This window comes from Leucoraja erinacea, chromosome 8, assembly GCF_028641065.1.
Source record: "Leucoraja erinacea ecotype New England chromosome 8, Leri_hhj_1, whole genome shotgun sequence".
Lineage (NCBI taxonomy): Eukaryota > Metazoa > Chordata > Chondrichthyes > Rajiformes > Rajidae > Leucoraja > Leucoraja erinaceus.
In genome coordinates, this window is record NC_073384.1 from 63,537,706 (window position 1) to 63,553,384 (window position 15,679).

The 15,679-nt window shown below is 41.8% G+C and overlaps 1 protein-coding gene across 2 annotated transcripts in view; it reads left to right on the top strand.

The window, feature by feature from the left end:
• Positions 1 to 15,679, top strand: part of LOC129699773 (echinoderm microtubule-associated protein-like 6) — a 197,234-nt gene that overhangs the window by 58,058 nt on the left and 123,497 nt on the right. For both annotated transcript variants that reach the window (XM_055639846.1, XM_055639845.1), the window contains exons 8-10: positions 5,108 to 5,245; positions 7,242 to 7,243; positions 10,007 to 10,267. In XM_055639846.1, the coding sequence (XP_055495821.1) occupies positions 5,108 to 5,245; positions 7,242 to 7,243; positions 10,007 to 10,267 (401 nt within the window). The remainder of the gene's footprint in view (positions 1 to 5,107; positions 5,246 to 7,241; positions 7,244 to 10,006; positions 10,268 to 15,679) is intronic.

A 15,679-nucleotide genomic window follows, 5' to 3' on the forward strand; every position in this document is an offset into this window, starting at 1 on the left:
TTGAATGATTTAAACGTATCGGATTTAAAAAATTAATTTAAACTCATAATGTTGCCCGAGCGCCAAATCCCTTCAGCTGTATCTGCAACTGAAGCTACGGGTGGATTAGTAGAACTTGAAGAGGCATTGACACTTTGTATTTATGTAGAGGGGTAATAGAGAAGGGCTCCGGACCACGAGCTCACTGACTGAATGATACAGACGTCCTGACTGAAAATCACACCCTTCCGATCAATTATTTTAGAATAAGCTTTTCTAGAGAACATGCTACTTTTTGCTTTGCCCATTTTCAAATACACAATTTTGAATTTGGCATTTGATTGGTACAAGGAGACTACAAAGCTCGTAATATCTATTTTTTTTACACACTGTAACTTTCTACATTTTTACGTTTGGGTATGTATGTGGCAATTATGGCTCATGGAATTTTCTCCCACACTACTAGTAACAACATATTTAAATACGTGAAATTTTCGATCTTTCCCAACCCCTTAAATGCCCGAAGAAGGGATCTGACCCTAAACGTCACCTAGCCATTCCCTCCATAGATAGACACAAAATGCTGGAGTAACTCAGCGGGTCAGGCAGCATCTCTGGAGAGAAGGAATAGGTGACGTTTTGGGTCGAGACCCTTCTTTGAACCCTCCATAGATCCAGCCTGACTGGCTGAGTTCTCCAGCACTTTATGTTTTGCTCATAAAATAAATCCGTGGTCCACTGAAGAAACAACACAATAGACCACTCTGGAAGTGCAAGTTTTGCTGTACACTTCATACTGTAGAACACATCATAATACACCTTGAGTGAATTAATGGGGTTAGATTTTTTTATAACTGTTGTCTAGAATTAATTGATACCCACCCTATGTACCTTATATCAGATTTGAATCGGAATTTCGATTTTTTTTGCTTTCCTATTTGTCAATTTTTTGTGCCCGATTATTTGGCGACCAATCAACCGCTGTCTCTAAGGGGGTTGCGTCCAATCACCGACCAGCTTTCCTTAAAATTCCCGTCAATCAACAAATCGGTCTCCTCCCGTCCAATCAGCCGCTGTCTCCAAGGGCTTTGTGTCCAATCACATAATGCGCTGGTCACTCGGCAACCAATCAAACACAGTCTCCGAGGGGCGTTGTGACCAATCACTGACTTGCTTCCCTCACCGAAGCAGACGATGGCTAGAGCCAACACAGAGAGAGAGAGAGGGAGAAAGAGAGAGAAAAAGTGAGAGAGATGCAAGAAAGTAGCTATGACATATAATAGCGATGTTACAAAGCCTACCTTCAGCGGCGCTGCAGTTCTGCCACTGGCCTTGTGCGCGACTTTGGCGTCTTTGAAGGGGGGTGGGATTAAAACGCAGGTTTGTATCGCTTGTCGGAGAGGGATTTCCTCGGGCTACTAGTCGATGAAGAAAAATCGATCGGACTTTCATTCCCGGTTTTTTTAATTAAATAAATCGCTGGACAATTTAATAGTTGGATTAAAGTAAAAAGTGACTTTGAACGCCCTCAACGCCTACAACGGATGGATCGTAATATCAGGACAAACCAAAAGGTAAGTCGTTTATTTCACATATAATATTGCTTCTTGGGGTGGCTTTAATCAAATTTTACGACGCAAAATTTTTATTTAGGTCCCCTAAGAACCGGCAGTGTCTTTGCCTGCCGATATGGGGTTTAAATTCATGGCGACATTCCAATCGATCACATTCCAGAAACACCCACTGGCAAGATGATTTAAATCCTTTTTTTTTGGACAATCATGTCATAAGAGCATCTAAATCATCTATATTTTATGTTATTGTCTATACATAGTCAATATTTTTATACTAAATATCCACAACAGTTTTAGCCACATGTATTGTGCAAAAAATAATAATTTTGATTATATTAAGAGTGGATGTTTCTAGATTAATTAATGGGAATTAAACATTAAATCCCTTCCATCTGGCATACAAGTTCATGACAGTGAGATTTTAAAATCATGTTATTTTGTGAATTCTTGTGTGAATGGGACTAGTTTGATATTTGGATACTTAGGCTATAAAAAAAAATTATCCTTTTCTTAAGAAATGGATAGATGTTTAGATCTAGTAATTAAATTTAGATGCATTTCATTGATTAGATGAATTTAATTGATTTGATGAAACTGATGAATATGCATTTTTTGTTGGGTATTTACTATTTGTTTTTGTGTTTAACTTTATCATTTCAACCTTTTTCTAAAACTGCAAATAATAACTTATTTCTGTTAATGCTCAGTGGTTTTTTTTCCTTTACATTTTAAACAGATATCTCCGAAGAAGAAATCCAAAATTGTCAATCCAAATGCCCAGCAAAAGAGACTGATTTGGACAACATCCGCAGAGATTATCCGAATTTGGACTACTCCAAATGCGATGATCTACAGGACATTGTTAATGGGAAAGTAGTGGGCAGAAAGGCATGTCATGCGTGGTTTGAAGAGCAAAAACGTGTAGTTAACAATGCCAAAATTGAAAAGTTGAGGAAAGACAAGGTGTACAGAGTTGCTTATTGGTTACAATTTGAAGAGTACGGTGATGCTACTGATTATGATATGCCAATGTACCAGCTAGCAACTGATCTTCTCCATAAAAACTTGGTCTATTGCTAGAAATTGTAATTTATTTACCTATCTGTTATGAACTTACAGCATATAATACAATAATATTAAAGTTCTGATCTTGAGAATATCTATTTTTTAAATATTTCAAGGCAGTCTGGGTGTTTATTACTATTTCCGTCACAACGGTCAATTTTATAATTAGCTAAAATTAGGTAACTAACTAATTATATGCTTTAATTTCAGATCATCCAAGTAAGATGTTTTATATTTGTTTCAGAATGCTTCAATCTATAATAACTGAAAATTTCATTTACTTCTCTTAATTTTTAAGAAAGTTATTGGGTTTTGACTGTCCTCGATCACAGCTTTTGTGTTAAGTCAATGCAAAAGCAATAGGGAACAAGATGCTGATTTCCGAGTATGGAAATGGCCATAACTTTTTTAATACTGAATATATGAAAGTGAATTAGGTGTCAAATTAAACTTATTTTCATGTTTTATCTGATGGGATAAATTGTGGACTTGATTTTTAAAATCTCAAAACGTTGTAACATTGCTACATATAAATACACAATAAACTGTATTACAAATACACAATAAACAAGGTATGCATTACATGGGTATGACCACACAAAAAAAAAAAATCCCCCCCCCCCCCCAACCTCATGGACCTTAGCGTACCCCTAGTTCCTAAAACCCATTTCCATCACTGGTATAGGTTTGAGTGGGAATAGCCACTGAGCCTAGTTTAGATTTAGAAATACAACACAACAGGTTGGTTAGCAATACTGAGCAACACGTTTGCATCCACTCCCAACACACTAGAGACAATTTACAAAGGCAATTAACCTACATGTTTTGGGATGTGGGTGGAACTGAAGCACCCAGAGGAAGGACACGCAGTCATAGTGGGAATATGCAAATTCCACACAGACATCGCTCAAGGTTAGAATTAAAACCAAATCTCTGGTGCTGTGCAGCAGCATCTCTACCAGCTCAACCACTGTGCTTCAATTATGTTAACTCGTGCGAGTTCAGAGATGCGGACGCTGGCAACTGCGAGGCAGCTCAGAATGAATGGATTGTGTCATTGTTATTGCTGTCGATTAGTGGGTTGAGTATGTAATTCAAATTGAATTTTAGAGCTGTCGTTCTAAAGTTAATACCAATCCTGACAAACATTATAACATTTCTTCCAACATTGTTTATAATGTGGATGGGCACCTATCCTTTCTTAAATTGGCCAAATACAGCCGTTTTTTCTTTCTGATTGTGTTGCCCTCCTGGTACCTCCAGCAGTACCAGGAGGGCAACTGATACTTTGTTCTCCCTCTCCCTCCCCCTCTCCCATGGCGGTTCCCCCACGCCAGGTCCTCCATTGTTCTTCCCGCTCTGTTTTCACAAGAATCTTTATGGAAGAGTGTAACCTGGCTGGATTAAACATGCCAAGCAAGTTTAGTACTCTATTTAAGATTTTTTTTAAAATATCAATGTCTTCACATGGATACTCTATTTAAAGCTTGTATGGAATCTAATCTAAAACCAGAAACTCCAAAGCAATAATACAAAGTTTTGATTTTTCTAGAGAAGAGCAGTGTTCAAAACAATTTTGGTAGCTATAACATTGAAAAAAATAATACGTAGGTTAAGTTTGATTATGCTAGTTGTAACTGACCAGTCAAGAGAAGAAAATGGGGCAGTGAGCTGAACCATTGTCTGTGTCTTAGAATGGAGATCAGATCATGATGAAATCGAGGCAGTTGCTGTGAGCTTTGTGCAGCAAATGGGTGTGAAATATTCATCTAAAGGAAATCATCAGCAATCTGTACCTAAGTAAAAACATGTTATTTTTGTTATACTCTGAACATGAGTGGGTGAGTGAAGGGAATATCATAATCATAATCGTAATTTATTAGTCAAGTATGTTTCATAACATACGAGAAATTTGCTTTGCCATAGTCATAACAAAAAAAGCAACAAGACACACAACTGCATAAAAATTGACATAAACATCCAACACAGCGGCTCCTCCACGATCCTCACTGTGATGGAAGACAATAAAGTCTTATCTTCTTTCCTTTTCTTCCGCGGTCGGGGGAGTCGAACCATCCGCAGCCGGTGATCGAGCTCCCTCGTCGGAGCGGTCGAAGCTCCCGCATCGTGGCGGTTGAACTCCTGCGGCTTGGAGTTCCCGAAATCAGTTATATTCCTCCCAAATATTAATTTGGTGGTAAGCTGAACTGCAGTAGGGCTCTGAACTCTCCTTAAGAACTAAATGGATTCTGAATTCTAAGTGTACAAGTAATTTACTATGAAAACATTGTTCCTATGGTCAAAGACAGATATTCAACTGATTTATATCTCTTACTCATGTCAAGGTAGAATGTGGTTATTGTAGTGATTGAGTACATCAATGTTTGATGGATGATATGGACTTGGTGGACCTAAAGACCTAATTCTGTGTTGTATATTTGTATGGCAATTGCATTAACATAGTAATGGTGTTCTTTTTACTTTCACAGTTTATGGAGCCTTGTTGACCATGCTCTTATTGCACGTTGTAACATGGAAGAGGCTGTGCGCTCTGTTGTTTTCAGTAGTGATGGATCGCAGCTTGCTTTAGGAATGAAGGATGGCTCCTTTACTGTACTCCGAGTCAGGTAAAAGCTGTTCTTCATTGCTTTATAAGTGGAGTATGTTTATAAAGGTCAGACTCTAATATATCTGGTGCCAGCTACATTTCCTTCAATAAGGGGGTTCACAAAGGAGTCCACTACTATTCTCTTCTATATAGAAAGATATAAATCCTGATTGCCCGTTATGGCAAGCTTGGAATGTCCAGGATGCACCGAATCACCCATAGACACGGTTTTAAATTGCATGTGTACCCTCTGGAAATTGAGCATTAAGCCATTTGTTTACCCATGGGCACAGTATTTCAGGAATATTAAATGAGGCACGAATCAAAATGTTTGTTCCAGATTATGCCATTGTCCTTGTGCTTGATGTCATATCACAGTTCTACAAACTCCTTAAGACCTTGCCCTGTGTATCTCAAATGTTTCCAGTTATTCTGTCTTTATTTCTATTGGAAATAAAGGATAAAGTAATTTTGTGATGTCAGAATTATTGGGAATAATTAAAAGTAACCGAATAAATTGTTATTTATCATCGAAGCAGTTCTGATGACGGATCATTGATCTAAAATGTTTACTCTGTCTGTCTTTCCATAGATCCAGCCTGACCTTCTGAGTATTTAAGACATTTTCAGTTCCTAATTTAGTTTAATCCAAATTTGCCCTGGTGTAGTAATAAAGGATAATGATCAGCGAGTAACCTGTAGTTTCTGCATGAGAAGGTCCTAAAGCTTTTAGAAATGCATATCAGTGATTATGACTTAAATATAGGGACTATGATTAAAGTTAATAGTGGTGCAAAAATTCTCTGTTTGATTGGTAGGGAATGGAGAAAATTGTGTTTACCATGAAGGAATCAATGAAGTGTTCAGGTGGCTATAATATTACAAATTGGATTCTTGGACCATGAAAGAGTACAGCATAGGAATCGGTCCCTTGGCCCATCAGATCTGTGCCGATCATAAAGCAAATTTAAACAAATTTCATTTGTTTGCACAAGGTCTATATCCCTCCAACACTCTGGGGAGCGTTGTAGAGCAGAGGGATCTAGGAGTGCAGATGCATGGTTCCTTGAAGATGGAGTCGCAGATAGTTAGGGTGGACAAAAAGGCTTTTGGCACGTTGGCTTTCATCGGTCAGAGTAATGAGTATGGAGGTTGGGAGGTCATGTTGCAGTTCTATAAGACGTTGGTGAGGCTGCATTAAGAGTATTATGTTCAGACATGGGCACCGTGTTAGAAACATAGAAATTAGGTGCAGGAGTAGGCCATTCGGCCCTTCGAGCCTGCCACCGTCACTGCCATTCAATATAATCATGGTGCTTGATCATACAACTCAGCTATCCCGTACCTTGCCTTCGTCCCCATACCCCTTCTGATCCAGCCTAGCCACAAGGGCCACATCTAACTCTCTCTTTTCTAATATATAGCCAATGAAAATGGAACTGCCCGGACTCGACTACCCTCTCTGGGGCTGGAGGAGTTCAATGAGGATTCACCACTCTCTTTTTTTTGTAAATGAAAAAAGGTTCTTCTCCGCATCTCGGTTTTTTAAAGGATTTCCCCCCTATCCTTCTTAAGCTGTGGACCCGCCCTTGTCCTGGTAGACTTCACCAACATTCGGGAGCAAACTTCCTGCATCATCCTGTCCAACCCCTATTAAGAATTTTGTATGTTTCTATAAGACTTTCCCTCTCAATTCTCCTAAATTTCTAGAGTTAGTAGGTAAAACCAAAGTCTATCAGGTCTTTCTTCATAAGACAGTCCTGACATCCCAGGAATCAGCATGGTGAACCTTCTCTGTATTCCATCTATGCCAAGAATGGATTTTCCTCCAATTAAGAGACCAAAACTGTATGCAATACTCCAGGTGTGGTATCACCAAGACCCTGTACAACTGCAGTAGAACCTCCCTGCTCCTATACTCAATATGTGTTATAGGAAAAATGTTGTCAAGCTGGAAAGGGTACAGAAAAGATTTACGTGGATGTTGCAAGGACTCGAGGGTCAGTTATAGGGAGAGGTTGGGAAGGCTTGAGTTGGTGGAGGATGAGGGGTGATCTTATAAAGGGGTGTATATATTTAAATAAAATCATGAGAGGAATAAGATTCTGGTGGCGATGGTTATGGAATTGGTGCGGGGGTATTAGGAACGAGATTGCCGAGGAGGGACTAGTGGAGTAGTTTGACCTGGAACCTAGCGACTATGGCAATGTTTAAGAAACAGTTAGACACAAGATACATGGGATTTAGGACAGGTTTGGAGCCAATAGCGGGCCAAAAAACAGGCAGGAGTGGGCCAGTGTATAATGGGACACCGTATGTTTTTGGCCAGGGCTTATGGACACAGTTGGCCCCGAGCAGGGTCTGCATGTTTGGCCGGTAGGACAAGTATGATGCTAATGGTACTTTTAGGACCCTGCCTTGGCTGTATGGCTCTGTTCTAATGATCCTCTTAAATGCCTGCTATCTTTGGCTGACCGATGTTGGGATCACCTATCCGGGCTTTTTCCCTAGCAAGCCACCGCATTCTACTCTAGCTACCTATCTCTTCCCTGTATTTGTAACTAAAAACAATTTGCCCGCACAATTATCCTTCATTTTAAACTTTTGTCCCTTTCATTTTTAAGTCAATGCTCCCTGGTATTTGACATTTCATATCCTGTCCTATCATGTAGCACAGAATTGGGCTCTTTTGACTACTTTAGTGTGACATGGTGGTGCAGCGATACACTTGCTGCCTTACAGCACCAGAGACCCAGGTTCAATACTGATTAAGAGTGCTGTCTGTACATGGTATGTATGTTCTCACTGTGACGGCGCAAGCGACAGATTTCTCGGGGTGCTCTATTTGTTTTCCCCCACACTCTAAAGAAACAGGTTTGTAGGGCTAATTCACTTGGTAAAATGCTAAATTGTCCCTAGGTACCTAGTGTGTGTTACTGATAATGTTAGTGTGTGCGGGGGATCACTGATCGGGTCTTGGACTCAGTGGGCCGGACGTTAGGCCCTGTAAAGTGAAGCCGGGCTCTGTTGTCATGTGTATCTCCAAACTAAACACAAACTGTGACTCATGCGGACGCGATAGCGCACAGTGTAATTTTTACATTTGTTTGCCGCATTAATCATGGATCTCTGTACATATGATATCTATCTAAATAAAACACCTGTCAAAATTTTTTTTTGAACAAGTGTAAGTGTTATTCTGTCTATTGATGCCTTCAGGTAGCCCTCATTTTAGATAACGACTATATCTGTGTAACGGTGAAAAATTACCACTTCAGATCTGTTGTGTCCTGCTATTATTCTGAGCATATTTGAATCTTTACAATCACTTTAGGAGTTGACTGGTTGGGTGATAATTAGTGAATTAGATTTCAATCTCATATTGTTTTCCTCATTCAAACCTAAATTGTATAGAAGCAACATAGAAGAGTATAGTATAGGGACCGGCCTTTCAGCCCACAATGCTTGTGCCGAACATAATGCGTTAAATTGATCTCATCTGCCTGTACATGATCCATATCCTTTTATTCCCTGCATTTCCATGTGCCTGTCTAAAGGCCTCTTCAATGCCATTATATATTTGTATAGCCCGCCACCACCATCCAATTGACACACAAATCAATTTCCATGGCAATTCGTTCCATGCCCCAACTATGTCTGGGTTTTTAAAACAAAAACATTGCCGCTACAATCATCTGCATTAACTTTTTCCCTTAACCCGTTATGCCCCGCTTGTGTTGGTACATTTCCGTCTCTTGGGAAAAGAGCGGCCTGACTGTCTGAGCCTCTAATAATATTATGTACTTCTATTAAGTCACCCCTCAACATTCGACATATACCAGAGAACTGGAAAACAAATCCAATGTCTATCCACACTCTCACAAGAGCTGATCCAACCTACGTGATCCAGGCAGCGTCCAGGTAAATACAAATCTAGATATAGCTTGAGCATAATTGAAATCCTATTTAGCAGTCAAGGTAAAAACTATATTAGATATATATTTAATGAGTCTCTATTCACGTATATTTAGTTAAATGCTGCTCAGTGGGCAAAACTTTTAATCAGAACTGCTCCTTCTTGCTTCCTGATTCCAAGCAGTATTTAATCCTCTGAACAGAAGGCATAATGGAGTGAATCAGAGCTCATCTTAGGAAAAGAATAAGTATTTAATCAAATTCCTGTATCGCAATGACTTGCAAACAGAATGACCCAGAAACAAATAGTTAAAATCCCTGGAATGCTCAACAAGCAAACCACATGAAGAGAGAGAGAGGAGAGAGAGAAGAGAGAGAAACAATGAATATTGAGATCCTCAATGAACGTTCATCAGAATTTTTCCTGGTTCTAATAGTATATTCAAATGTTCCAACAACATTGTCTATAGTCTTTCAAAAACTGAGTACAAGATTGATAATTCGGCGTGAAGACTGGTGGAAGGGTCCTAAACTGCAAAAGTACCATCATTGCTAGGAAGTTTAAAATAGAAATTCTGTTCAAATTTGAGAATTATGTCATAGATATCGATTTTGGAATTTAAGTAATTTGAAGGTGATTTTTTTGAAAGTTTTCTGCTTTCAAGATTAACTGGATAAAAGTAAATTGGTAAGCATGAGATCTCGACATATTCAATAGCCGTCACCTAGATATTTTAATAGAAGGTTTAAGAATGATGTACCCCATCTAGGTGTAAATAAAAAGTCCATCCATCATGTGAAATGTGGTTGTTGCAGCTTTCCAAGTGGCAAATACTTGGTTACATTATTCACATTTTTTGCCGAGATATGACAGAGGGGGTACATGGTCCATGTAAAGACCGAAAAGAGGTAATTCATGAAATGAAATATTCTCCAGATGGATCTTACCTGGCTGTGGGTTCAAATGATGGCCTGGTTGATATCTATGCAGTTTCACAGCGATACAAGAAAGTTGGCGAATGCAGCAAGTCATCTAGTTTCATTACACATATTGACTGGTCCATTGATAACAAACATCTGCAAGTCAATGATGGTGCTGGAGAAAGACTATTTTACAAAATGCCTTGTAAGTACAAATCACTTTGTCCTTAATTGCCAATACCATGTATTACTTTATTTCATTTTGGAATGTAAAAGTGTATTTTTTTTCTAAGTGGAATAATGACTTTCAATAACTGTTAAATGTATGAAGCCAAATACATTTTCCAGTTTATAGAAATTCCAAAACATTTCACTTTCAGAGCAAAATTTGTCACTTTCAGAGTAAAGTGATTCCCATAATCCCATAGTGATTCCTATCTTGCAGTGTTTATCTGCTGACATGTTTATTGAAGAATTATATTAGCACAATTTTCCGTAATTGGGTAAGCTCTGATTGCCTGTCCTTAAAACCCACTATGAACTGGAACAAGACCCAGTTTACAGTTTTCTACTCAATCTGGGTCCCAGATGTAAGGCGAGGCCTGGAGTAGTTCAGGTTCTTTTTGACAATCTCGGTCCTCAGTACAGTTGTCCCATGCCTTTCCCCCAGAATTACTGTGACTGGCAGGAGAGCCTCCCTCAAGGTTATAAGATGTAAAAGATGCCAAAACATCTGTCTATATATATGTATCTGATGTTCAAATGAGAAAATGAGTTGGTATTTGGCCTTCTCCCCAATAACATTTTTTCTCATTGAAGGCAATGCTGCACTTTCACCAACTCTGATCGAGCACTGGTTCTACAGGTAGATTTTGTAGCCTAAGTGCCCAGAAATATGTGATACTTGGCATTCTGTCACAAAATTCCACAAATAATCCAATGGCAAAGTACATAGAAACATAGAAACTAGGTGCAGGAGTAGGCCATTCGGCCCTTCGAGCCTGCACCGCCATTCAATATGATCATGGCTGATCATCCAGCTCAGTATCCTGTACCTGCCTTCTCTCCATACCCCCTGATCCCTTAAGCCATAAGGGCCACATCTAACTCCCTCTTAAATATAGCCAATGAACTGGCCTCAACTACAGAGAATTCCAGAGATTCAACACTCTCTGAGTGAAAAATGTTTTTCTCATTTCGGTCCTCAGTACAGTTGTCCCAAGAGTAGTGATCAACCTCACAATGGTTCAGACTTCAATCTTCACTTGGAAATCATGAGCCTCCGCACAGTTGTTCAAGTTGGATGTTAACAAAACAGCAATGGAGGAACTCAGTGGGTCAGGCAGCATCTGTAGAGGGAAATGGACAGACGACATTCTACCTTCAGACTTGAGTGTGTCCATTTTCCTCCACAGATGCTGCATGTCCCGTTGAGTACCTTCAGCACTTTGATTTTATACTCCGAATCCCAGGATCTGCTGTCTCTTGTGTATCCATGTTGGATGCTCGCTTTTAAACACGTAAGAATTTCATTGTTCCAATCCCAGTACACATGACCATTAAACACTCTTGACTCTTGGGATCTGGACTAAGATATGTCGTAGTGTACATTCGACCGAAGGTTATTACATCCTCAATGGTTCATTTCTGTAGGGCAGACGAAAAAAAATATCTGCTTTCTTTTATATAGTAAACCTTTGTTCTTTTTTCCATTTCGCTAGCGATTTCACTGTTACATTCACTAATCCACTCCTCATTACATTTAGACATTTTTCTGTACACATTTTTAATAAAATCCTTTCTCCTCCCCACTCACTCACTCCTTTTATTTTTTTTTTTTGCCGCATCTTTCTGCCTGGCCAGACCACCATTAACCTGCTGCTGCCGCCCGCTCTCCTCTCCAAAAACGCCGACATTTTTCCATATTTTGCACGATGCTGCCAGCCACGCTGCTATCTCTCCCTTCACACCCCCCCCAGCAACCGGCCGGCTCTGCCACTTCGCTGGCGGAAGGCAACAGCAGATCGGCTGCTCCGCTCCCCCGCGCCTTTTTGCTGTCCCTCCTGCGGGGCTTTGCACTCTCTCCGAAAAAATCCTTATATGGCGCTCTGTCAACGTCCTGTCGGCCCGCAGGTGCATTGAGGGCGTACGCAGCGTCTTGACATTGTACACAGCGTCTTGACGTTGTACGCAGCGTCTTGGCGTCGTACGCAGCATCTTGATGGCGTACACCTTGCGTGTGGCATTGCGCGATGACGTCAGGCCGCCCCCCCCCCCCTTGCAACCGCGCGTTGCGGCAACAGACGGGTCTACCCTTGGTCTAGTATCTATTAAAACTGCGTGTGTGTGTGTGTGTCATTTTGCATGTGAAACGTATCTCCTCGAAAAGCAGACGCCGAAACGGGAAAATATTTACATATTTCAGTAGAGATTTTCCTTGTGATTTTAGAAATCCACTCCTCTGTACATTTGGTACATTATTTTCCTGACTTTTTTAAAATAAAATTGTTGACCAATCTGACCTTTTTTTAAAAATCTGACCGCTGCCCAGTTGCTGACGTTACAATAACAGTGAAACTTTTACATCTTGTGGTAGAAATTTTCCTTATGATTTCAAAAATCCAAACCTCTATTAATTTGGTCCATTATTTCCTGAGATATTTACTAAGATATATCACCAAAATGACATTTAAAAAAAAAAAAATAGTAGTTGCCCAACTGCTGACCTCACAATGCCTTTGCCCCATGCCCACCTGCCTCTTGCCCCCCCCTCCCCCCCTCCCCCCCCCCCCCCCCCCCCCCCCCCCCCCCCCCCCCCCCCCCCCCCGCTGTGCTTAAACGCATTTTCATTGTTTTATTTCCTTTTTTCATTGGCTTTGAAATTTTATTGTTTTCTCATTTAACTCTCACTAATTAGTGTTGATTCCCATTCTTATTAATTGAATTGGTATTTAATTATTTCTCACCTTAACATCACTAATTCTTAAACTAACTGTTAATTTAAAAGTGTTTAAAAAATAAAAAATACATTTGCTGTCTTCATTGACAGCTTAGATCGGACCCGCGTGTGTGTTGTGTTCTGTTTCGTTGTTGTGTGTGTGGTGATGTGTGTGTGTGGGAGTGGGGGGGGGGGGGGAGTTTTTGTTCTGTGTGGGACTTGTGCAGGCTCTCTCCCCCTGAATTCCATCGAGCTGCCCGGCAGCTTTCGTGTCCTTGTTGAGACAGCACACACGCTTCATTTCCGGGAACACTCTGAACGCGTGACCGCATGCGGATACCTTTTGCTCTCCCGTCCTCTCACCCTCTATCTCTCCCTCTCCCCTCTCTCTCTCCACTCCCCTCCCTCTCTCCCACCTCCTTCACAGCCTCCCTCCTCCCCTCTCTCCCCCTACCCTCTCCTCTCCCTCTCTTCCCCTCTCTCTTCCCCACTCCTTCCTCCTTTCTCTTCCCTCCTTCATCCCTTCTCTCTCCCTGTCTTCCCTCCCTCTCTCCCCTTCTCTTCCCTCACTCCCTCTCTTCCTCTCTCCCTCCCTTCTCTCCTCTCTCTTCCCTCTCTTCCCTCTCTTCCCTCTCTTCCCCTCTCCTCTCCTCTCTCCCCTCTCTCTCCCTCTCTTCCCTCTCTCTCTCCTCTCTTCCCTCTCTCTTCCTCTCTCCCTCTCTCCCTCTCCCCCCCTCTCACTCCCTCCCCTTCACTTTCTCGTTTTACAGAATCCGCCCCCTCTTCGGCCCATCGAGTCTCCTCCCATTCAATCCCTCTCCCCCCCCCCTCTCTCCCTCTCCTCCCCCCTCTCCCTCCCCCCCCCCTCCCCTCCCTCTCTCTCTCCCTCTCCCTCCCTCTCCCTCTCTCTCTCTCCTCTCTCCCCCTCTCTCTCTCCCCTCCTCTCTCTCTCCCACTGTCCCTCTCTCACTCTCGCTCCCACTCTCTCTCCCTCTCCCCTCTCTCTCTCTCTCTCCTCCCTCCCCTAAAACCCCCTCCCCTACACACCCCTTCCCTACCCCTTCCCCCTAACACAAGGTTTTAAATATGTAGGAGGGAACTGCAGATGCTGGTTTACACCAATGATAGACGCAAATTGCTGGAGTAACTCAGCGGGGCAGGCTACATCTCTGGATAGGAGTGTCGAGACCCTTCTTCAGACTGAGAGTCAGATCTCGGGACTCGAGGGCCTGAGCTATAGGGAATAGTTGGGGAGGCTGGAACTTTATTCCTTTGCACATATGAGGTTTAATGGTGATCTTATAGATAAGGTGGATACACAGAGTCTTTTATCCAGAGGACATAGAGAAAGGGGACCCAGGGGCATATTTTTCACTCAGGTGGTGGGTATATTTAACGAGCCACCAGAGGAGGTGGTTAAGGTAGGTACTAAAACAGCATTTAAAAGACACTTGAACAGGTACATGGATAGGGAAAGCCTAGAGGGATAGGGTCCAAACGTGGGTAAATGGGATGAGCTTAAAGGTTATACCTTGGTTGGCATGGGAGAGTTGGGCTGAAGGTCCTGTATCTTTGTTGTATGATTCTATGACTAATTGTGGGACAGGCAGCTGAAGGTCAAAGCTTGGAGGATTTTTAATTTCTCCTCCCCCCATTCATAATAAGGACAGAGTCCCACTTGTCCTCACCTTCCACCCCATCAGCCGTCGCATACAGCACATAAACCTCCGACATTTTCGTCACCTCCAAAGGGATCTCACTACGAGCCACATTTTCCCATCTCCATGCCTTTCTGTTTTCCGCATAGATTGTTCCCTCTGCAATTCCCTGGTCAACTCATCCCTTCCCACCCAAGCCACCCCCTCCCCAGATACTTTCCCCTGCAACCACAGGAGATACCACACCTGGCCCTATACCTCCCCCCTCGACTCCATCCAAGGACCCCAACAGTCTTTTCAGGTGAAGTAGAGGTTCACTTGCACCTCCTCCAACCTCATCTACTGTATCTGCTGTTCCAGGTGTGGACTCCAATATATCGGCAAGACCAAGCGCAGGATCAGCGATCGTTCCGCTCAGTCTGCCTAAACCTACCTGATCTCCCAGTTGCTCAACACTTTTACTCCCCCTTACATTCCCACACTGACCTTTCTATCCTGGGCCTCCTCCATTGTCAGAGTGAGGCCCAGAGCTATCTGGAGGAACAGCACCTCATATTCTGCTTGGGTAGCTTACACCCCTGCGTTATGAACCACGAGTTCTCTAACTTCAAGTAGCCCTTGCTTTCCCTCTCTCTCTATCCCCTCCCCTTCCCAGTTATCCTACCTTCTCTCTTGCTGTCTCCAACTACATTTTATCTCTGTACCGCCCCCTCCCCTGACATCAGTCTGAAGAAGAGTCTCGAACCCAAAACATCACCCATTCCTTCTCCCCAGAGATGCTGCCTGTCACGCTGAGTTAATCCACCATTTAAAAAAAAAAATGTTTTAATACATTTTTATTAGAGGCATCTGCATATCATAGTCCAAACCAATACAAACTTTGTTTAATGGTTACATATTAAATATCCAGGATTCCAGGGACCCAATTACCAAAGTAGCTGGGATCCTCCTTTATTGGTTACATATTAACATTGCCTCTAATTATTTATTTATATTTATAGATAGGAAAAATAAAGAAAGA